This window comes from Cibotium barometz, chromosome 15, assembly GCF_041138505.1.
Source record: "Cibotium barometz isolate CiBa-2024 chromosome 15, ASM4113850v1, whole genome shotgun sequence".
Classification (NCBI taxonomy): domain Eukaryota; kingdom Viridiplantae; phylum Streptophyta; class Polypodiopsida; order Cyatheales; family Cibotiaceae; genus Cibotium; species Cibotium barometz.
The window spans coordinates 57432157-57457523 of record NC_141060.1 but is presented as its reverse complement, the minus strand read 5'-3'; the positions used below and the strand labels follow the sequence as shown (position 1 = coordinate 57457523).

Below are 25367 nucleotides of genomic sequence, written 5' to 3'. Positions count from 1 at the left end.
TAGCACTCCCACATCAGCCCGAGACAGCCCTACATCTTCATCTTCCTCCTGTCTGGCTCATAGAGCAAGTCGACCAGCTCTCAAAAGCCACAAGGGAAGTCTACCAGCAGCAGTTCAAAAACCAGATGGTCTCCGATCAATAGAGGATGTCCCTCCCACAAATCGGCCAGCACTTCCCTGCCTCCTAATGTCCTGACCAGCAGCTTCTTAGGGCTGTAAACAGTCGGCCAGTATCAAAAACAGCCACCAAATGAAGTCGACCAGCCTTGGCCACACCCCTGGTTGAATTCTGTCGCGGTAGGTAGTGGTAGATGGTTGTAGGAAGTTGTAGAACTAGTCGACCAGCTCCTCCCATGCACCAGAAAGCAGGCGCCTATCCAAAACTGGAGTTACCTCCACTAATAGAATCTCCCCGCTGAAAATAACTTAATCGTGTGCTTTTCTGGTCCAGGAGGAGGGGCCTACAAGCAATTGGCCCAAATCTTGTCCAGTGCCCATCTATTGGCCGCCACGTGTATTAAATTGGTCCTACCCAATGTGAATAACTTATAAGTTGTCCGGTCACTTATAAGTGAGTGTGGGCTTGCACCCATAATTATTAGTATGCGAAATCATAAAGCTGTAAATTGGGTTTTTGAGGACACTTACCACCTACAAAACACATGTAGACCACTTGTCAGTCCCAAACAGGTGTGCACATACATGTCCACAAGGTGCCCAGGCATCCCCAGCCCATGGACAACACAAGCAGTAATCTCAGGCATTGTCCAGGCAAACAAAACAAGTCATCTAAATATAAAATCAAAGTCATGCATACACATGAGTGCAACTAGACTGGAAGAAACACCCATCTGCTCAATTGTATCAAGTAAAATGTCCAGGGCTCATGATCCTTTCGGAAACTTCCCAAAACATAAATACAAAAAATCACCAAGATAGCCAGTCCCAGGGAATCACACCATGTGAGGCTCCACAAACCACACATGTACTGTCATGTCAGGTTCCATGAACCATACATGTACTGTCATGTCAGGCTCCATATGCCATACAGACACACCATGTCATGCTCCACCAACCATACATGTATGCCATGTCAGGGTCCATATGCCACACATGAACAGTATGAGGAATTTTGTGACAGCCAGACTCTAGTACGAGAGTACCTATTCATGTGTTGTCTCGGAACAACAGGTTCAAGTTCACTTCCCTCCAGGTGTATGACACTGGTGGCCAAGCTACTTTGACTCTTTTAAGAGTCTTGCATTGACATTCTTCTAACTTGTCTTCATATTTATCTGGCTGGAAAGCCCCTTGGAATTTTGTACACAGATTACTTCAATATTGAGGGTCAAGCGGGGGAGGGGGGGGGAGCCTGTTCGTGGCCCAAGTGGTGGTGTACTATGCGATGCTTTCCTTTTCCAATTTGTCTTATGCAGTGATGTATCTTTCAATTATCTGGTGCATTCACTTTTAAGTGTTGACGAGCACTTTATTCACAAAATGGTGCCCAAAGATGTTCACACCTAGCTGGTGTAGTTACAGGTAGCAAGCAAGCATTAGCAGGTGTACGGAACTGGCAGAGGCGATGGCAGCTGCAGGCACTGCGGCGGACAGCTCCACGGCGTGAGCAGAAGGTAAGAGGCTCTGATACAATGTTAGCTTGCATGGTGTATGTCCACATAACCTAAGCTAAGGAGGATGGAAGATATCCATGATGTGTGTAGCGAAAGAGAGAGAGAGAGAGAGAGAGAGTATTGCATGACTGAATTATAGATTTGATAGAAATGTTGTTCACTCACCAAGTACAATGCGTTTGTAGGCTTGCAGCCTTTTCTTTTGACCCATACAAATAACACACTAACAAGTGTATGCCACATGGCACACTTATCCACTCATAAGAGTGTGTTCACACCCTACTAGCACAATAACCCTTTAAGGGGCTGTTCACACATACCCTCACTCCCCCCATACGGACACACAAACAGGGATTCACACACTCGAGGTGGGCACACACATGAGGCTCCAAATCCCAACAGAAATAACGTGGGGACTCTCAAGCTGTCGCTTTGCTACATATAAACAGCCTACTTAATCCATTGTAATTTTGGTTGTTTTCAGCAATAAGAACGCTGAGTTTCAGACTTTGCCTGCATTTAAAACATGTTGATCTCTCCTGTAGATGCCTTCAACTGGGAGATTTTGCCCCCAAATGAGGTGTTCTATGACTGAAATTACAATTCCCTTCATTTTCCAAACAACAAAACAATTCAAGTTCCCTCAGTAATTACTGAGAGAAACTCTTAAACTACCATTGAAATTTAATGGGCTGCCCTCAGTTTTAAATCTCAGTTTTCTATCATAAACATGAAAAAGATGAGTGGTCTTTGCCTCACAGGAAAATGCTTCTTGAAATAGCAAGAATGATCGGTGTACCTCTTCAACATATGTTAACAGCTCTTGATCAGAAGAAAACATCAACATTTTCTTTGCATTGGCAAAAGACAGATAGTCATAGGCCTTTTCACTGCAGCCTGCAATTTCATCTCTGAAACACCCACAAAAGATAATAAACATAAACGTCTCACAAATCATTATTCAAGAACAAATGATGAATCCCAAACACGAGAAATACCGCACAGTTCTTGCTAGAAGGTCCATAAAATATTCAAATGCTTCATGGGGAACAGACTGTCGTGCGCTTAACACTCGATTATATGCACCCTCCATGAATGACTGCTCCAACTCAACAGCATACTTTATACAAGGGTTTTCTAATGCCTTGGGAGAAAGAAGCTCTAGCTCTGTATGAAACTCGGCAATCCTGTTCTGCACTAGCAATCTCAACAAATTGAGCCCAAGGACAGGATATTCTTCTGGTGATGAAGGAATCAGATCTCTGCATCAGCAACACCCACAAAAGGAAAAAAATGCAGAGGAGAGTCAAAACTTTATAAAGACCCACTGAAGCAAGCAGATCTTGAATTATTATCCCTTCTTAATTCTGGAAAGTAAGCATCATAGACATGATCATAGTTGTGCAAAACAATTTGCAAAACTAAAACAAAGTAGAAGCACCAAATTTGCTATCCTTTAATGGTGGACATTAGTAATAAAAGCAACACCAGACCCCACCACCCCCTTGCCCCAAACAAAACAGACAATCATGAGGTAGGATACATTCAATACTACGACAAACATTACAAAAATGTGTTCAGATGAAACCACCACCATTACTAGTATGAAGCACCAAATTCTAATAGTTTAAATTTGAATTCATCAATTATGATGACATGAAAAGGAATGATAGAGCAGTACAGCAAATCTCACCTAAATCTAATACATTTATTTATTTACACAATAAACACTGTATATTTAGATTGCTAGAACAGAATAATTATTTGCTTTGAGTGAATATTTATTCATTGATTGCTTATGTCATCAAGCAAATATTACAAAATATTAAAATTTCACCCTATATTCTTCTTTCTACAATAAAGATTCCATTGTCTACACTGGCTGTGCAAAACTAATTAGATCAATGTGCACCCTCAAATTCCAATGATCCTCAACCTTACACAGATTGATTTCATACTAGTCCGAAGTTTGCAAAACATCTGTTCTTTAAAAAATCGATAATATCCAGTTTCTCATCTTTCTACATGTGATAAAAATATTCCATCTTACAGAACTTTGAGAACACACTCCATATTGCTAACGTACTGGCTTATCCAAGTATTCACCATTACCGGGAACCCCATGAACTCTAATATCACTCAATATTAAATTCGCACCACATCCATTGAACACCAGATCAATCCCAACCACCTTTGTGGTGCAACATTGGTAGTTTTAAACAAACATCTTTGACCTAAACGAAATTTTTACACCTCATGAGACGAGTGGAAGTGTTCGTGATTTTATTGCATATCTCATAGAAAAATCACCAAAAAGAAGACTTTTGTTTTGAGTTTAACAGGAGGGACAAGAATGAGAAATATTGTTAAGTCCTTGCTATTTCTAGTTTAAAAGAAAACAAAAAAAATAAACAAAACACTTTTGGCATTAGTTTTATTCCCTATTTGACCCATGGGTCAGAGCATATAGGGCTGTCAACCAATGATAAAGAAAACAAAAAATAAACAAAAGACTAATCGCATTAGTTTTATTCCCTATTTGACCTATGGTTCAGAGCATTTAGGGCTGTCAACAAATGATAAAGTTTATAGAGGCAAATACCACAAATGATCTATGATAGGTAAAAGTAGAAGGGTAGAGCTGTCAACAAATGCTAAAGTTTAAAAGAAGGCAAATACCACAAATGATCTACGATAGGTAAAAGCAAAAGGGAGGCCAAAACTAATCATACATAATAATGAAGTTCAGGTTATTTTCCAGACACAAGAACAGAAATGCATTATGAGCATTTAATCATCAACTCCATAGACCATACCACCTAAGAGTACATGCATGTTCATTTATAAACAAAGTTTAAATCCACGTAGCCCACCATGCCAAACATCTTTGGAGGTAAAGGGCTCAGTAATGCCCATTTGTCATCTTGCTCATGCTTAGCAAGTGTTGGGTATTTCGGAGCTTCACGCCTGTGTCCATCTCGTGTGTATGAGTCCTTATTCATATGTATGTGTGTGTGAACACCTACTTAGGTGTGCACTGTGAACAACCCCATGTATGTGGATAAGATAAGTGTGTCACATGCCATGTGTGTGTGTGTGTGTGTGTGTGGTGGGTGTGTCGCCGTGGGAGAGAGGAGGAGTATCTGCTCGGCTCTGAATTCTGACGCAATCTGACGCGCTCTGATGCGCTCTGACACACTCTGACGCGTTCTGACGCACTCTGACGCGCTGACACAATCTGACGCGCTCAGTATTTTTCAAGCTTTGCTGTGTGTGTGTGTGTGTGTGTGTGAGTGGGTGTGTGTGTGTGTGTGTGTGTCCAGGTGTGTGAGTGTTGCCATCCCGTTGCCCTTCTTTTCTGTATACAGTTGGTGGTTGTGTATACAGTCGCTGTTTCTTTCTCCTGCATCTTCAAGTTTCCCACAGGCTTCTCAATCCAGTTTACAGTACAGGTTTTCAAAGCTTTTTTCAAGTTCAATTTAGTTCGCAGTTCAGGCTTTCAAGATTTACAGGGTCCTTGCATAATCTACTTTCAGTTCTGTGACTATTTTGTGTGCATTAAATGGCTACGGAGCAGTTGACATATTCACGAAGGGATAATTCGGTTGATATTAACAAGAGGAGACATCTTGCAAAAGATATTTCTGATGTGCAGCAAGAATCACAGGATGCACAATTTGTCTTTGATGCATTATATGATGATTTTGTGGAAAGCAGGCAAAAATGGTCGGATCCCCCTCCTGTGTTTAATTTCAAAATTAAGCTTCCCTCGATTGTGTCCCCTCTTAAGAAATATTCTGAAAGGGGCATTATAATCTTTTTTCCGGGACGTATGCCGTCGGCTCAAGATGTAGCCCAATGGATTCAATCCATTGTGGGCGGTTCTTTTGTGGATGGGGTGCACTTTGCTGCTCGTGGATTTTATGATGTGTTGCTTGCAGATGCTAAATATAAGCAACTTATGCTGGAAGCTTCCCCCTTGATGTTTGGTCCGCAATTGGTACATGTGCTTCCTTGGTCCCCGACCAAGGATTATCAATCTTTGATAAAGCATCGATGTCCAGTTTGGGTTGAGGTGGTTGATTTCCCAGAATATCTTAGGGAACAACTGCCAGAAATTGCGGCTGCTTTGGGGAAAGTGGTATGCCCACCTCGACCTACAGGGAACAAGAACAGATTTTGTATTCTGTGGAACACTGATAAGGATCGTCCGTCTGCTTTGGCTATTGAGGTAGAGGATGTTAAAGGAATGGGGGCACGTTATTTTAAACTGAAATGGGGAGTTTTTGCAGGTGCCTGCTTTGCATGCCATAAATTTGGTCATATGGCCTCTGAATGCCCCACAGTTTTGCATCCTCCTCCGCCTGCGGCTGTAATGCCTACTATAGTAAAGGATGACGTGACTCAAAACAAGGAGGTTACTAGACAGGCTCCTCGCAATGGGCAGGCAGGTAAAGACAAGGGAAAGGCCAAAATGGTTGCTTCTACAAGTGTTATAGGGGTTTCCTCTTCTTCTCAGAAGGAAAAAGGAAAAGAGCAGCATGATTTGCAAACTTTAAAAAAGACTGTCGTACCTCGTCGTCAGTCTCTTTTAACAAGAAACTGGACAGTCACTAATCATGCTAGTACTTCAAATTCACCGTTTCTTTCTTCTTCGGTCTCAAAGTTGTGGTCGGACATTGTCAGAGGTGGTCCATCGGGCATGGACTCGGCCCCTAAATATGCGGATATTTTAATGCATGAGGGTCAACCTTCGGGGTCTGATCCCACAGAAGACATGTCAGACACTTGATCTTATGTTTTTTCTGCATTGTACATAATCTGTATATATATCATGTTTAATGCTCCAATAAAATGTTTTTCTTACAATACTAGAGGCCTCTGTGATCATAATAAATGGAGGCAGTTTTGGCATTATGTATATAAGATGCATCCACATATAGTTTGCTTGCAAGAGCATAATCAGCATGCAATGACGGGTCAGGATGGTCATTTTGCTGGATATGACATTTTTTATGCCGGTTCTCGAAACTTCTCAGGGACTGCAATGCTAATTCGGCATGAGCTACAGCCTATAGTGGTACATAATGATATGAATGGACGATGGATGGTGGTTCAATGTTGTCTATATGGCCAAATTTTTGAATTTGCCACAGTTTATGCTCCTCAGCGCTCTTTACATCGTGCTCAAATTTGGAAAGAGATTGATGATTATCCTTGGTTACATAATGCTTTTATATGTGGTGACTTTAATAATGTTCCTTCTCCAGAGTATAGTTCCACTGGCCGCATACATATGCTTGGGACAGAAAGATCAGCATGGGAGGATCTTATATCTAATCATAGTCTTTTGGATTTATGGTGCCATGTATGTCCACATGATGCAGGGTTCACTTTTAATCATAATGCTTTTAAACATATTTGGACCCGATTGGATAGATGGTATTTACTCCATGCGGATCAATTTGATGATTATATCTGTAAAATGTGGATAGATCGGACACTTTGTCTTTCAGATCATGCCCCCTTATGACTGGGACTATATTTTGATATGCCATGTGATGAATTTTTGGCTTCCCGGGCTCGACTGCTCATCTTAAATCATAGCTATTTGCAACATGATCATTTTAAAGAAATGGTTCTCCATGCTTTGGTACCACTTTACCATCAGATTTATGAGGACATTGATATTGCGTGGTTCCATTTTGTTTATCGCATGCAAGCTGTGATTATTGACTATGGGCGCTCTTATATGCATGATATTCGTGAAGCAGTCTTGCAGGCAAAACAAACATGTGAATGCCTCACTGCTACTGCTCAACAAAGGCTTCTCCTACAGTGTGAGCAAGATAATTTATTGCAGGCAAAGAATGTTATTATGCTAAACGAGCAGCGTAAATTACAAAAGTGGATGGTTCGCTCTCGTCAAAGGGCATTGCTGGATAAAGGTTGCTCTTCTAAACAATTTTTCAAAAGTTTGCATCAGTCCAGGGAGAAAGAGAATATTCGCAGAGTTAAAAAGTCAGATGGCCAATGGTCTGATTCTATGCAAGAGTTGGCTGACTTGGCTAAATGCTATTTCTCTTCTCTTTTTGCCTCGAACTCGGAAGTTTCTCCAGAGGTTTTAGAGGCCCGTTGTAAACTTTTGCAATATGTGCAACCTATTATCTCGCCCGCCGATGCAATGGTATTAGAGGAACCTTTTTCAGAAGAGGAATTAAAGGAAGCCTTGCGTTCGATGGGTAAATGCAAATCACCTGGCTGGGATGGTTTGACTTTGGAATTTTTTATTGCCTTCTGGCCTTTTCTAGAAGAGGTGATCTTATTCATGATCAATAAAGCATGGCAAGATGACTGTTTGCCAATGTCTTGGAAGCAAGGATTAGTCAAGCTTTTTCCTAAAAGACATCTTTGTGAATCCTTTTCGCATTGGCGTCCTATCACTCTTATGCCAGTTATTTATAAATTGGTTACTAAAATGCTGGCGAACAGAATTAAAGGTTTTCTGCATGATGGATTACATCCTGCTCAATATGGTTTCATTCCTCGTAGGCAGATTAATGACAACCTGGCTAATGCATATATTGGTATGGAATATGCCAAGTATACTAAACAGGATGTACTTGTGCTTCAGATTGATATTGAAAAAGCCTTTGATACAGTTTCCTGGGACTTTGTTGCCATGACTATGGCCCAGTTGGGCTTTGGTTTAAAGTTGCAACGTGTTGTGTACTTCCTCTACAGTGATAGTGATGCTTCTTTGATACTTGGCTCTCGGATTACCGACCCTTGGAAATTAGAAAGATCTGTAAGACAGGGTTGCCCTCTGAGTGCGTTGCTATATGCTGTGGCTACTCATCCTTTGCTTACATATCTAGATCATTTGACAGCTTCCGATGTGCTTCATGGATTGCAATTGCCCAATGGCAAACAATTTTTAGCACAGGCGTATGCTGATGATTCTTTTTGTATGCCCCGCAATACGCAATCGGATGTGCAAAGATTAATGGAGGCACTAGAGCTGTTTGGGCAAGCTGCTGGCCTTTATGTTAACTTTCAGAAATCTAAACTTTTGGCTCTTGATGCTCGGTCTTGGCATAGTTTAATTTGGCCAGGTGAAATTCCTTCACAAATGCATGTAGTCAGACACTTGGGCTACCCATTGGGATGGCATATTTCTAATCAGCAAATGACTCAATGGGTGATGCAACGGTTGAATCAGAAACTTAATTACTGGAAGCTTTCTACATGGCCATTGCATGTTCGTTTAAGGATTGTACAGGCTATTGTCATGGCATATATTCAATTCTTTTTGCCACTAATAATGTGGAGAAAAGTGGACATTGATCGTTTTATGTCTTCAGCCATGAGCATTTTTTGGAAAACCAAACATGCTAAGAGGGGCCTTAACCTTCTCTCGCTCAAGAAGCTATGTAGTCCCAAACAGCATGGAGGCTTGAATATCCTTAATATACACTTTCATGCATTGGCACGAAAGTCCACCTTGCTGTTGGAATTTGTATCTCAGAGGCAGCCTTGGGCGATTATGTTGGCAGATATGTGTGTTGAGATGTCCACTAAATCGTTTGGCAACTGGACCATCACGCATTGGGATGCTGTGTTTGGCCATTTTGAAGGCAAGATTGCTGGTTGTCCTTTCTCCACAAAGTTAATTTTGGCATGGAAAAAGCTTACACAGTTTCTCAGCTGGACTCCTCGAGTGAATACTAACTGTAATTCACTGCGTTTGGAAAGCATTCATTGGAGTAGAGTTTTTGAGCGACCTTTGGCTGTGCAAGAGCCTAGAAAAGCTTATTTCCTTGCCAAAAAGGGTGTCTATTTCATTGCAGATGTGCTAGATGATAGTGGCCATGTTCTGTCTTTTATAGATGCTTGTCCTAAATTTGGCCTAAGTCATCATTACCGTCCCCTATGGGAAAAGATTGAGAGTTTGTTGGCCCCTTTTGAGCCTCTTCCCGCTCTTGAAGAGTCGGATAGGTTGCACGATTGGAGCTTGCATAGGCCCATACTTACTCGTGGTCCTTTGTCTCTGCTACAGCTCTCGGTGCATACAGTCTATGGCTTTCTCCTTCCTGAAATTTGGGTTCATGATTATGCAAATGATGCTTGGAGAATGCATAAGCCTTTGGCTTGGTGGAAGAAAAGGCTCAGGATGATATGGAGCAGTAAGATGCCGTTAAAATGTCGGCTTTTTCTATGGCGATGTCTATTGGCTGTTCTGCCAGTTGGCTCTTTCCTGGCAAGGCACCATGTGACATCTTCAGATTGTTGTGTTTGTGGAGCGCATGATGAAACAATTCTCCATCTGATGTGGAATTGTAATGCAACTAAACTTTTGCTGGATCATATAACGGCTCTTCTTCGAGCTCGTTTCCCTTCTGCTTCTTTTGGGAAACATTTTTGGTTGTTTGGTATTTTTTCTCCTGCTCTCAGACAGTATAGGGCCTTTTTTGATTGGCTTCGTTACTGGGCCATGTGGACGATTTGGTACTCCAGGAATCGGGCTGTTTTTGGTGAGCCGCCCATTCAAGCCTTTCACTATTTCAAAGAATCTTTACATCAATCCCTTTATGATTGTCTCTCTCTACATGAGATTGACCCATCATTGTATAGCCTTTTCACGGATATATTTTGATCATGCCCCTGTTCACTATGAACTCTGGCATTTCTTGTATATGATGCTTTTTGTGGGTTTTCCTCATTCTGAGGTTTCCCACTAGTAATCGAAATAATCATTACAAAAAAATGTGTGTGTGTGTGTGTGTGTGTGTGTGTGTGTGTGTGTGTGTATGTGTTGACGAGTGTCATGTGTATGTGTCAAAACATAAGGCTACTCTAAAGTCTACAAAAAGCATTGTACTTAGCGAGTTGTAGCACATCAATCAAATCAATAGAATCATTGTTAAGACGTGCAAATTCTGCACACAGAGGGGTCTTACTGTGAACCTTGGGAAAACCAAGGTTATGGTCTTTCATACATCGAGACAGGGCAGAAGTCAGCTGACATTCACTCTCGCAAGACGCCAGGTGGAGGTGGTGACATCATACGTGTACCTAGGGGTTACCTTCTCTGCAGCAGCCACACGCTTCACCATGGGTTCAGCAGCAAGAGCTAGATTGACACGGGGATATGTAGCATTGGCTATGCTAGAGAGACAGTGCCACCAGGCGCATTTTCAGGAGCCCCGGACGAAGGGGTGGCTATTTGACACATTAGTCACACCGGCACTGATGTATGGGGCAGCGGTATGGGCGCCAAGCCTTGCTACCCATTGGTGGACACAGATAGAGAGACCACATGCCCTCATGATGGCACGCATGATACGCAGCAAACCGTCAGTACCTCATGACATTATCCGAGCAGAGTTTGCTGCGCCTCCTATGATGGTAGAGGCCATATTCCAGACTATATGCTTGCTAGACAGATTCAGAGAGATGCCACAGGACAGATTGTCATACAGAGCTTTTGAGGCATCTAGACAGCTGGCTGAGGCAGGAGACAGAGGATCTGGTATGCACGGGTCACACATTGGTTCTCACAGTATGGCCTAGACATGGGTCATCTACCACCATTCCAGTATGACAGGGATGCACCACATATCCGTCTCTCTCATAGTGAGAGGAACAGCGTATTGAGACAAGACCTATGGCAGCTCTATACACGAGAGACATGGATATCGCATACACACCGTCTTCCGCCGAAGATGCTATACTACAGAGATCACTTCATGAGTATCACTAATGATGGATTTATAGAGAGGCCTAGATACATGGAGGGTTTTTTACCACACGGCTCCCGAGTGGCTATTGGTCAGCTTAGAGTTTCATCACATCGATTGGAGATCGAGACTGGCAGAGCAGCACGGATCCCCCGAGAGGAGAGGGTATGCAGATTGTGCAGAGAGGAGGTGGAGAGTGAGGAGCATTATGTATGCAGATGCAGAGCATATACAGCCATCAGAGAGAGATATCCCATTTTGTTCAGAGAGCCACATTCCCTACGCCAGATCTTTGAGGCAGCGGACCAACGCATACTAGGGAGATTCATTCTAGACATACCGTCACAAAGAGACATCATTACAGGCTCACACAGCTCCAAAGGGGGGACGACGACAGACACAGATTACTACACTTTTTCAGAGATCCATCCCACTCCCAGCCCCTACACGGCAGGGAATTACTCTCCAGAGAGCAGAGACACTCAGAGCCCGCAGGAGACAGAGGACACCTGGCTTTCGGACACCACGCCTATACCAGAGAGAGATGACAAAGATCAGAGCTCAGTTTCACAGAGAGGGTGCGGAGCGACTGGCTTGCTTCAGAGCAGACCCAGGCATGTTCTTCAGGGAGCTATGGACACCCCCTTCATTGCTGTATACCATTTTATACCCCGAGTATGGTACAGGATGGAGCTAGCTAGGTTGCATATCATGATTGTATACTCCATGCAATTGGCTTTGCATTCTCCTAGTAGTAGAGCTCCATCCCCTCCCCCACTCATTGTATTTATTGCACACCCAGATTCAGCTTTTTAGTTCAGTACTTTTTCATTTTGTTGGGATGACAGAGGATACCCCATACAGGTACACCGATTTGTCTCATAGGCCGAGTTCGGTCTTTTGGAAGACGTTAATAAAATCTTTCTCTCTCTCTCTCTCTCTCTCTCTCTCTCTCTCTTTGCACACGCACAGCATGGATATCTTCCATCCTCCATAGCTGCTACTTCCGTGCTAACCCTAATACCAATAAATGGTATCAGAGCCAGTCCCACTCACTAGCCCACCATAATGACCTGTGCATTTGCACATCGAGCTGCTGTGCGCCAGTTCTCTTGCTGACCCCACCGTCAACAACTGCCCGTTGCATAGTTCCATTTGTCGCTTAGGGCCCACTTGTCTTTATATCTGCAGCCACCCTTCTGCATACGCCTCGTAATGTCATCATCGCTTGCAGTTCTCCACTTCAACTCGCATGCGCTGCTGTTGTCTTCACACCTATGCCACCAACTTAGTCCCCAGCAAGACCGGCTACTCAGCTGCTCACACATCTTGTGGCGCACCCGTTTCCAAGCCTGGAAAGTGCCACGTCGTTCACCTAGAAGGGCTCACACACCAACCGGAAGCACCTTTACCAGCGCCGTCTGTCGGCTCCTGCGACCACAGCTGCATGTGCACACTGGCCTCTTCTACAGCAAGTCCATGTCAGCATTTTCAAAATTAAAGCTTCAATCAATTCAAAAAATTGGGGCTCTTTTAAAGATCGAGTAAAATTAACTTATTGAAGCTTCTACAATCTCTACAATTTGGGGTTTTTCTGCAAATCATCTCTCTTCACCACATTGAAGCCTCCGCAACACTCAAAATTTGGGGGTTTTCCAAAAATTGAACAATTTGAATTAAATTAAGGCTTTAGCAACATCAACAATTTGGGGCTTTTTTTATTTGACCTCCTTCATCGAATTGAAGCATGGAGTCATGGCATCGCCACCGTAAAAAGTCTGCATCGACGTTTGCATGGAGGCAGATAAAAATCTGTTATTTTCCATGTTTTTATGTGTGTAAGTGTCATGGGTACTCTGCCCAAATAGTCCCCCAAAAATGATTTGTAATCAATGTTCGATGTATGTGTCAATGTTTATGTGTTTTTACCACCTTGTGTAAGCCTCCTTATCTATCATCCCTGTTAGGAGCAAAGGGGGGTGACAAAGAGCTGGCCTTGTTGTTTCGGTTACTTGCTAATTGGACGATTAGTATGGCACAGGAGGTGCCCATGGCTAGATCGCTCCCTTGCAGCATGTGATGGAGTTAAAAGGCAGTTACTTCCTTTGCGTGTTGGATCGCACCTCTGTCGCTCCAAAGGGGGTTTTGTTGGGTACTTCGTAGCTTCACGTCCGTGTCCATCTCCTGTGCAACCATCCTATGTGTGTACGAGTCCTTATTCATATGTATGTGTGTGTGAACACCTGCTTAGGTGTGAACAGTGAACACCCCCTTCTATGTGGATAAGATAAGTGTGTCACATGTCATTAGTGTAAGTGTTGACATGTGTCATGTGTGTCAAAAGATAAGGCTGCTCTAAAGCCTACAAAAGCATTGTACTTGGTGAGTTGCAGCACATTAATCAAATCAATAGAATCATTGTGAAGTCAGGCTTCGGGAGAGGGCACTCCACGCTAGATCATATCTTTACACTACGGGGGATCATTGAGGAGGGAAAAGCTCATGGGCATCAGATATACTGTTGCTTTGTGGAGTTCCGCAAAGCTTTTGATACTGTCCAATGGGCCAAACTGATGAGGAGACTGCAGGATATGGGAGTGCCAACAGAGATGCTTTGGGGGATCATTACACTCTGAGTCACAGAGTATAGGCTCCAGAAGGTGACTCAGAGATCATACACAGCACTATCAGGGTGAAGCAAGGATGCCCCTAGTCTCCTACTCTATTTGGTCTATACATTGACAAGATATCAGGTTACACAGACAAACAAGGAGGACCGTGAGCACATTTGGCAGGAGTCCTAATACCGATCCTCTCTTATGCAGATGATATTGTTCTTATTTCTGATTCACCAAAGGGGCTGCAGAGGCATTTGGATGCATTACGGGCCTTTTGGGAGGACCGGGACCTCACTGTGAACCTTGGAAAGACCAAGGTCGTGATCTTTAACACCTCCTCACAATGGATAAGTAGATCTGCAGTACAGTTTACATACAGTGGAGAGCCTGTGGAGTATGTTACCTCATATGTATACCTTGGGATCACTTTTGTTGGACCTCAGTTCTCGATGCGGAAGGCGGCCGAAGCTAGACTGATGAGGGGATATGCAGCCCTTGGCTCGCTAGAGAGGCAATGCTCACAGATACAGTTTCAGGAGCTGAGGACGAAGCTTTGGCTATTTGATACTCTAGTTACACCTGCACTACTGTATGGTGGCCCCATCTGGGGTCCTAGCTTATACCACAAGAGGAGACAGAGGAGAGAGCCGAGACAGATACAGAGGAGGTATATGATGGGTGGAAGCTGATGGAGAGGCCCCTAGTGGCGACGATCTCATGCATGATTAGGAGTAAGCCATCAATGCCACATGAGATTGTGCGGGCAAAGGTGGGAACTGCACCGATAGTGACAGAGGCTCTATTCCACACAGTGACATACTGGCACAGGCTATGGGAGCTTCCACTTACCCCCAGCTAGCCTTGGAGTCCTCGAGACAGTTGACACTTGAGGGAGATACAGAGTGCTAGTATGCACAGGTAGGCACTTGGTTTGGCATGCACGGTATGCAGATGGAGGCACTCCCCCCGTCCAGTACAACATAGAGGCCCTGTCATTTGCTCTCAGCCGCACAGAGCGGAACAAGGTTATCAAGAAGAACATCGTCAGAATGGATACTCAAAGGACATGGAGTTCACCTAGTTGTCTACTGGGGACGAAGATGGCCTTCTTCAAAGATCACCTCCTATGCTTGACAAAGGATGGGTACATCATCCGCCCATGCTACATGGACACACACCTATCCTTTGGGGTGAGATGTGCGATCGGCCAGATCCGCACCTCGTCCCACCAACTGGGAGTGGAGACTGCCAGATATGGGCCTAGGGCGGCCACACCAAAGGACAGGATATGCCAGCTCTGTCACACAAAGCCCGAGACAGAGGATCATTACATATGTCGATGCCCTGTATACTATGAGATTGGGAGGAGGTTCCACTGCCTTTTCCGAGCTGGGTTCGAACTACTTTCCAAGATCATGGACTTCTCGGATCAGAGATGCCTGAGACTTTTTCTTCTAGAGCTCCGTAGACACAGGGAGTCCTTAGTGAGATCCAGATCAGCTGTACTTGCTCGAGGACTAGCACACAGAGCTCTCACCGACTTCTTCCATACCAGCACTCCGAGGGCCGATCCACCCATCATACCCAAACCACAGGCTAGTGCACGAGCTTGACTGAGAGGTGTGACACTCGACAGAGCCACTGAGTTATGCAGAGCTCGACACCCCCAACCCCATGGCCCTCGCCCACGGCCACGTCACCACAGGAGGATCCGGACCATCATCGCAAGACCTTCTCATGCCAACTCAGTTTTACCACCTTCAGCACCATGTCACAGCGGCCCATGAGGGATGTATCAAGGTGATATGAGAGCTCTCTGCTCATGTACCTAGATCAGATTTTATAGTTCTAGATTTTTGTTATCTTTCTTTATTACTATTTTGTACCCAAGATGATTGTGTGTGTGTGTGCGCGCGCGCGCGCACGCACGCAACGCTGGTCATCTTCTGTCGTCTGCAATTTGTTCAACGTCGACTGTCCTGCCTCCTGCCGCCAGCTACTGCCTCTGCAGCCTGCCTTGCGTGTCTGCCGCCTCTCCCCTGCTCCCTCTCTTGCTGCTCCCCTAGTGCAGTGTACAGCCGAGATAGTGAGTGTCGTACCCGCTCAACTAGTGTGGAACCTAAACGCCGACAGGTTATGCAACAGGACAGTCGCCCTGACACTATTGATGCTCAAATAGTCTATGATGCAATGCATGAGGGTTTTGCTGACATTCGTAGAGCATGGGATAAGCTACTTCCTAAGCACACAGTGTCGATTGCATTGCCAGATATTGTATCCCCTCTTAAGCGTTTTGCAAAGAATGCAGTCATTTTATTTTTTCCGAGAAAAATGCCCAATGCAAATGATGTTGCTCAATGGTTGAATTCAAAGTTGGGTGTATGCGGTGTTGATGGTATTTACTTTGCAACACGAGGCTTTTATGAGGTTTTGTGTTCTGAGCCTTGTTTTAAGCAAATGCTGGTAGAAAAATCACCATTGTACTTTGGGGCACAAATGACTCATGTATTGCCATGGTCACCTACAAAGGATTATCAAAGTTTGATACGTCATAAATGCCCGGTGTGGGTGGAGGTTGTGGATTTCCTCAAATGCCTCGAGGTTGCTTTGCCACAGATTACTACCAGTTTGGGAAAAGTTATTTGTCCTCCGAGGCCTAATGGCAATGGGAATAGGTTTTGCATTCTCTGGGATACGGATGTACCCACTCCTCCCTCGATTATGCTGCAAATTGATGACCTTACCATGGGTCCTGCGTTTTTTGAGTTGAAATGGAACACATTTGCAAGTGCTTGTTTTACATGCAAAAAATTTGGACACATGGCCTCGGAATGCCCTCAGACCCTCCTCTAACCTCCAGTTGCAGCCATGCATCCTTCAAAAGTGGCTGAATTAACCCAAATGCAACAGCAACAAAAGGGCAATTTGGTTGCTTCTTGGGATCTAATTCGCAATAAAGGAAAAGGCAAGATGCCTGCACTCCCACAGGTTATTTCTTCTCAAGCCAAAAGTGTAGAGAAAGATGATGCGTCAGCATGGCAACGGCCTAAAAAGCCAATCCATGCAAAACCCCGTGTGGTCCTCACACCAGAATGATAGTTAATCGCATTTAAGGGCTACCTTCACTCGGGATTGCACCCGGCACAATACGGCTTCGTTCCCGGGCAGCAAATTATGGACAACATAGCAAATGCCTACATGGGTATTGAGTATGCCAAGTACACTGACCAGGATGTCCTGCTCATGCAAGTAGATATTGCTAAGGCATTTGACACTGTCCACTAGGACTTCATAGCTGGGGTGATGGATGGGATGGGCTTTGGACCCAAAATGCGAAATGTGATTTATTGGCTATACCAGGGGGGTACTGCTCAATGCATTTTTGGTCGGGAACTTTCGGCCACTTGGACCTTGGGTAAATCGGTACGTCAGGGTTGCCCACTTAGTGCACTGCTTTATGCCATTGCCACACGCCCCTTGATGTTATATATTGACAAGCTTACCTAGCAGGGTAGCTTGCATGGTATTGCAATGCCGGATGGTTCTCACTTGGTGGCACAAGCCTATGCTGATGACTCCTCCTTCCCTAGAAATACCCCAACGGATTTGCAACGGATTATGGATGCCCTTTTGCTTTATGGGCGAGCAGCTGGGTTGCATGTCAATTTTCGAAAGTCGAAGCTGTTATTAGTCCGCCACTATCTTTGGCATTCTAATCTTTGGCCAAGTCAAATTGTTCCACCCACCGGTCAGTCGGTCAGGCATTTGGGATACCCGATTGGCTGGGATGTTTCTTTGAAAGATGAGATGGTATGGGTGCTGACTCGATTGGAGTGCAAAATTGATTACTGGAAGCTATCCACTTGGCCTTTGCATGTCCACTTGCGAATTGTCCAATCAATCATCATGGCGTACATTCAGTTTCACCTTCCTTTGTTACCTTGGACTAGTAAGTAGATTGATACATTTATGTCTCGTGCCATTGCATGTCTCTAGCGAACACAATCAGATCGCAAAGGGCTTCATCTGCTCAAACGTGTTTATGTGTGCTCGCCAAAAATGCATGGGAGCCTGAACATTCTCGACATTCACTATCACATGCTGGCACGTAAGGCCACATTGCTTATTGATTTTGTATGTCAAATGCAGCCTTGGTGGACAAAGATGTTGAAAGCCATGTGTGCAGACATGAAAGTAGATGCTTATGGTCACTGGGTTTTGGATCACTAGGATGTCATTTTTGGTCATCTTACTGGGCGCATACCAAGTTGCCCTTATGCCACTTCTTTGATTACAGCTTGGCAACAAATCTTATGTTTCATCCATTGGTAAGGTAGACCTCCACGTCTAGGGAACTCACTCTGATCTCAGAGCATTCATTGGAGTCGAGCCTTTCCTCGACCTTTAGCGCTCAATCACCCAAGAAAGGCTTATCATCTATCGACTTTGGGAATACGTATGGTACAGGATGTGGTTGATGAGCTTGGTATGGTTCTTTCTTTCCCCAAGGCCACCAGGCAATGGCATCTAGGCATGCATCATAGGCCGATATGGCGTGCCATAGCTGAACTTCTGGATCCATTTCAGCCAGTACCTCCTCTTGAGGAGGAGGATTCATTACAAGATTGGCATTTTGATCGTCAGCAACCGGGTTATGCCTCATTCCCATTCCATCTCCTCACTGCTTCCAAGGCCTACCATTTGCTTATTCCTCAGCCTTGGATAGTGGAACATGGGAACAAGCTATGGCACTTGGATAAGCCTTTGCCCTGGTGGAAATTGACTTTAAAAAAGGTGTGGAGGTCAAAGTTGCCACTTAAGTAGGGGTCCTTTTTTGGCGATGCATTATAGGCGCGCTACCGGTTGGCACTCTATTGGCTCAAAGGCGTATTGCTCCAGCTTTATGTCAGTGTTGCCGCCTTATGCCCGAGAACGTACCTCACTTATTGTGGAGTTGCTTGCATTCCCGCAATTTTCTTCAACACTTGACAGCACTGATGCAGTATAGATTCCCTCAACTACGCTTAAGGCGACTTTTTTGGATTTTTGGTAGATTGTCCCTGACCTTACCAGGGTATGATGATTTTTCGCGTACGTGCTCTTCTGGGCTCTTTGGACCATCTATTCCACCAGAAACCATCTGCACTTTTCTGGTGATGTTGTTCATCCCTTCCCCTATTTTCGTGCTGCCCTACTCCGGTCTCTTCGAGATTCCTATGATCTTGGCGAGCTTTCTCTCCAGCACTTTGAAGAATTTTCCCAATTTTTTTAGTTCATTCTCATAGGTCCACCTGCTTTGGGTGACTATGATTGTACAATTTACTATTTACTATAAACAGTGGTTTCACCAAGAAAAAAAAAAGTGTGCGTGCGGGCGTGTGTGTGTGTGTGTATGTGTTGACATGTGTCCTATGTGTGTGTCAAAAGATAAGGCTACTCTAAAGCCTACAAAAAGCATTGTACTTGGTGAGTTGCAATACATCGATCAAATCAATAGAATCATTGTTGAGTCACAGCACATCAATCAAATCATATAATCATTGTTGAGTCGTGCTAATTCTGTGTGCATCTGAGCATACTCTCTCTCTCTCTCTCTCTCTCTCTCTCTCTCCCCACACACACAGCATGGATATCTTCCATCCTCCATAGCTGCTGCTTCTGTGCTAACCCTAGTACCAATATTAAGGTTACTAGATATACAGATAACAAAGCATTTAAGTAAACCAACGGGTGTGTAGCCTAGCGGTGTGGACTTGTGCCTTGGGGAGGGCAGATCCCCAATTCAAATCCTGGCAAGCCACAAGTTGTAACGCCTTTGGGTTGAAAAGAACAAGTTGCTTAATTGCGACTAAGCAGGCAAGAGACTGCCATAAAGCAATAATAAAGTATGCACATGACTGCTATTGTCACAACCCTGTGTTTTTCTCTTGACAGTATGCAAGTGTGCACGGGGACATGGTGGACAATGTGAATGGCACCAATTTGGGGGCCAAATGAGTAAAGTCCCTTCTCATAGCCCATGGGGACAAAGGTTAGAGGGGACAAAGGATTTAAACCCATAAAAAGAAAAGAATATCCTTCTTTTGAAGATCACGGGCTTTTGTCGGACAGGCTACATTATTTTTGGGGGAGACCCTTTTTAAGGATAAGTCGGGCTGCAGCATGGAGGTGCTTCTCCTGGCGGGCAGGGCACACGTGTTTTTTTTTTCTCAAGGGAGGGCTGGTGGGCTGAAGCGGCAGCACATGCTCTCTCTCTCTCTCGCGCTTGGCACACTGGTAGGCTGCAGGCGCACAAGGCTGAACGCGCTCCTTTGTTTTGTAGAGGCTGACAGGCAGATTGAAAGCGGCCTCTGATAGAAAACCAGAGTGCGGTAGAAGCAATCACCCGTCCACTTGTAGTCTAGATGAGAAACAAAAACACAGATTGGAGCTAGAGTGCCCAAATCTGAAAACACAGCGACACCTGTTGGCCCCAAAGCTTGGCGCCCCTTGCGGTATTTCTTTATTCAATTATAATAAAATGAATGGCTAAGTACAACACAAAGATCAGCCAAGAGTTTACACCTGTAAGTCCAATCTGACGGCCCACAAATCCTTCTCAGCACAGAGGATCTATGCACACAGATCTGTGTTCCACAATAACACACTGTGCCTCCCTCTGATCAGCCAAGATCATTAAGCAGGCCAGCCATGGGCATACATCTGGCATAACTCAAGTGCATGATACATCTTCTCAACTCAAACATACATGTGTTGTCCAGTCTCTGCCTCAACCCTTGTCAATCTGCCATACCCCTCCTCTCACAAGGGGCCAGATAACACATATCTGCAACAAACATCAAGCAGTAGAAAGAGAGATAGATGAACAGAAACAGAGCTTACCAAGTTCAGCTCGTGAAACAACACTGGAAGAAGCAACAGCACCAATCTGTACTTGCAGGCACTTGTATCCACAACCCTGCTTCACACGTGTGCTTGTACTTGCCTGTATCCTCCTCCTGATGTTCACTCTTATGTTGTCCTTGAAAATACAGATCTGAAAATCAGCACTGTACCCGTCTGTACCGCCTCGGGATACGTGCCAGGAGTTGTACTTGCACAAACAGCCGGCTGTCCACTCTTGTACCTGCCTGAATCACAGTATACAGTCTGTCCAGCACCTGTTTGCGCCACCTGCAGCAGCCTGCAGCAACTGTACTTGCTGTACTTGGCTGTCCGTACACTGTACGGCAGCCGTACAGTGCTGTACTGGCTGTGTACTTGCTGGTACAGCCTGTACAGGGCCTGTGCGCAGGGAATCCTTGCAGCAGCTTCTATGCGCAGCCAGCAACAGAGGAGAAAGAGAGAGAGTACTTGCACAGTTCTGGCCGTACAGTGCTGTACGGCTGATTCCACTCAGAAAAACAGCAACAGCCCTCCAGAAATCTGCAGTCGACTTGCTCTTCAGCTTCTCCACGCTTGTGTACATGCGCTTGAGAAAAAACTCTCCACTTTTGCTACACGACTCCCCAAAAAGGGAAGAGAGAGAGAGAGGAGAGAGAAACACTCCTCCCCCAAATTAATCCCTAGGGCCCCAAACTTTAATAAGTTCCTAGGGCCACTAAGGCCTAGGGGCAAACTTTATTAAACATTAAAGTTTAATGTTTTTAGTTCCCCCCTTCACACCTAGGGATGTCCACACATCTTAAACTCTGTCCGGGCACCCCCCATGTGAATCATAAAATATTCTGACTCTGCAACCACCATGCCCACACTTGTCCTGCTCCATTTTCACAGGGCCATGACATACCCCCCTCTTGAAAAATGGCAAGCGTCCTCGATTGCATTCTGGTGATGCATCAAAATATCCAGAGTGAAATATACAATATGGCAAGATCAGCGTCCCAATCTCTCTAAGCCATACACATGTATCATCATTCACTGCAAACCAATGGCATAGTAATAGTCCAAGTTGTATACCACTGTGAACCATACATATCCACAACAATCTCCATGTGACTAGTACACATATATCATAGAAGTCCCATAAACAGATGTACTGTCAGCCTCAGTACCTTCGGGTGAGAGAAAATCTGCACCAAGCGACCTCTAGATGTCATCTGAGCCTGTCTATATCAAGGGAGTGGAGGTGCTACCCCCCTCTTGAGCATCAGGTAATGCTCCAGACCCATGCTCTGCTGAACCTGAATGAGCCACAATAAGAGTCGGCTCTAACTCAAAGGCATCGAGATAAAGCTGCAAAACCTGAGGTGAATCTGTTAAGTCACCTTCCTCCATCCACTTCGCATCCATCGGTGAATAGTTCTTGAACTTCACAAGATAGCGACGGGAAACTTTACCTCGTACCTTCCTTTCTTTATGTGCCAGTATCTGCTCTGGAATCAAAACCTCATCAAGTTCCTCAACTTCCGGCTGAGCCTCATCTGATACATCCTCAGGCACATCCCCACGGAAAGGTCTAAGAAGACTCACGTGAAAAGCATTGTGAATCCTCCAGTGATCTCGTAACTTCAATCGATAGGTTACCTCACCAATCTTTTCCAAAACCTGAAAAGGCCCATAATATCGCATGCTCAACTTAGGAAATAAGCGCTCTTTACCCTTCATCTTCTTGAGTCTAGCCTTTTCAAAGCGCAAAAGAACCCAATCACCCAATGCAAACTGTAAATCACGTCTGTGACGGTCTGCGGCTTTCTTTTGCTTCTGCTGAGTTTTCTGGAGGGCCAACTTAACTCTCCGATAAGCTTCATCCAAGCTCTCCACATACTGATCAGCCTCAAAGATCTTATCCTTTGTATGCAAAATGGGTGGAACCTTCTTCCCTCCTTCTACAATCTCAAAAGGCGCCTTGCCTGTCGAGCTATGTACAGTGTTGTTATATGCAAACTCCACCAAAGGAAGATATTTTTCCCATTGTTGCTTGTGCTCTGACACATAACACTTCAGAAGATCCAACACTGTAGAGTTAGCCTCTTCTGACTGACCATCTGTCTGTGGATGAAATGACGATGAAAACTTGAGAGTTGTACCCATGTTGTCAAACAACCCTCTCCAAAACAAACTCGTCATCCGTGGATCACGATCACTAATGATAGACGTAGGCAAGCCATGATACTTGAAGATGTTCGCCATGAACAACTTCACCATATGATCCACTTTAATTGTCTTCCGCACGGGAATGAAATGAGCCTGCTTACTGAACCTGCATATGATAGTCCAGATGCCATCATTTCCCAATTGTGTCCGTGGAAGATCAAATACAAAATCCATGGCAATGCTCTCCCAAGGTCTATCCGGAATAGGTAAAGGCTGTAATAACCCTGGTGTCTTCTGACGGTCAAACTTTACCTTCTGACATACGATGCATTGCCTCACAAAGGCATCAACATCTCTTCTCAAGGTTGGCCAATAAAAGAAAGTCTCCACTGCTTTGACCGTGGCGTCAATACCTCTATGACCTGCATACGGTGGAGCATGACTTTCAATCATAACCTTGAGTCGCAATGGCCTGGTAACACACAGTCTGCCATGCATCAATAAAAACCCATCTCTGAGAGTGTAATGCTCATGCCGCTGACCCTCAGACATCTGATCATACAACCTTTCAAAGTCCTCATCATGGGCATACTGCTCTTTCATTTCATCAAGCTCATGATGATAAGCAAGTGAAACTGCAGAGACCTGTGGCTTGAGTGATAAAGCATCTGCCACTACATTCTTTTTGCCTTCCACATGCACAATCTCGAAGTGAAACATTGACAAAAAGTTTGCCCAACGCATATGCTTCTCTGAAAGCTTAGTCTGCGTGAGGAAATAACGCAAGGTCTGATGATCTGTCTGCACAGTGAAATTAGCCCCAAGCAAGTAGTGTTTCCAAGTAGAAAGAGCGTGAATTACAGCCAACATCTCTTTCTCATACACCTGTAAATGCTTCTCGGCATCTTGCAAAACTCTACTCTCATAGGCTATCACATGTCCCTCTTGCATGAGAACTGCACCAATGCTACTTCCACATGCATCACACTGGACAACAAAAGCCTTTCGGAGGTCCGGTAACACCAATACTGGGTCCGAAGTAAGCTTTTCTTTGAGCTTTTTGAATGCTGTAATTTCCCGATCAGCCCATCTAAACGGAGTTCCTTTCTTCGTCAAAGCATGAAGAGGCGAAGCAATTTCAGCAAAGTGCCGTATGTAACGCCTGTAATAGGAACACAATCCTAGAAAACTACGTACATCATGCACGGTCCTCAAAGCTGGCCAATTAAGTATTGCTTCCACCTTTGCTGGATCCATACGGACTCCATGACCAGACACAATATGCCCCAAGAAATGTATCTCCTGCAAAAAGAACTCACTCTTCTTGCCATTAACCACCAACCTATGGTTTCTGAGTTCTGCAAACACAATGGCCAAATGCCTTCTATGCTCTTCCTCAGTTCGTGAATGCACAATCATATCATCAAAGAATGTGCCCACAAACTCTCTATGAGGCCTGAAAATCCTGTCCATCATTCTGTTAAATGTGGCAGGCGCATTTGTCAAACCAAAGGGCATAACCAAGAACTCATACAACCCAAACGTGGTTCGGAATGCTGTCTTATGCACATCCTCGGGTCTAATGCGTATCTGATGATACCCGCTTTTCAAGTCAATACGACTAAAAACTGTGGAGCCCTGTAAGCGGTCCAAGATGTCATCGATCCTCGGTATGGGGAATCGATTCTTGATGGTATTCTTATTCAGCGCCCTGTAATCTATACACATGCGCCAAGAACCATCCTTCTTCTGCACTAAGAGCACAGGTGAGCAAAAGGGTGATGAGCTACGCTAAATCAACCCCTTATTTAGAAGCTCCTGCACCTGACTCATAATCTCTTCCTGTTGGGCTGCACTAACACGGTACGGCGGTCTATTCGGTGGAGTACTACCAGGAATCAGATCTATGGCATGATCTTCTGGCCTCTCAGGAGGTAATTCTCCTGGCAATGACTCAGAAAAACAGTCTTGAAACCCACTTAAGAAATCAGCCCTGTCCTTATCTAACATTGACAAATTAGACTTAGACTCATCATCCTGTGCATCCTTTACATAAATCAAGTACGCGGAAAGATGCTTTTTCATTACTGATGAAATCGCCGAAGCGGATACAATAGGAACAGATTCCCCTTTGAGTTTTACATCCAATACATGCTCTTTCCCTCTATGAGTCAGAGTAATTTTCCTATTGTAAGTATCCACCACCGCATGTACCCTTGGCATCCCCAACAAAACATCACAGCCATCCAAAGGCCTGATGAAGAACTCCTCGCTGTCCACATAACCCTGCAAATGAAGCCGAAGCTTCCCAATGATAGGAGTGACGGGTTCTGCATACC

The 25367-nt window shown here is 44.6% G+C and overlaps 1 protein-coding gene across 2 annotated transcripts in view; it reads right to left on the bottom strand.

Moving 5' to 3' along the window:
- Window positions 1–25367, bottom strand: part of LOC147631460 (26S proteasome non-ATPase regulatory subunit 8 homolog A-like) — a 60580-nt gene that overhangs the window by 9287 nt on the left and 25926 nt on the right. For both annotated transcript variants that reach the window (XM_086809861.1, XM_086809860.1), the window contains exons 4-5: window positions 2633–2896; window positions 2434–2545 (exon numbers count right to left, since the gene is read on the bottom strand). In XM_086809861.1, coding sequence (XP_086665987.1) covers window positions 2434–2545; window positions 2633–2896 — 376 coding nt within the window. The remainder of the gene's footprint in view (window positions 1–2433; window positions 2546–2632; window positions 2897–25367) is intronic.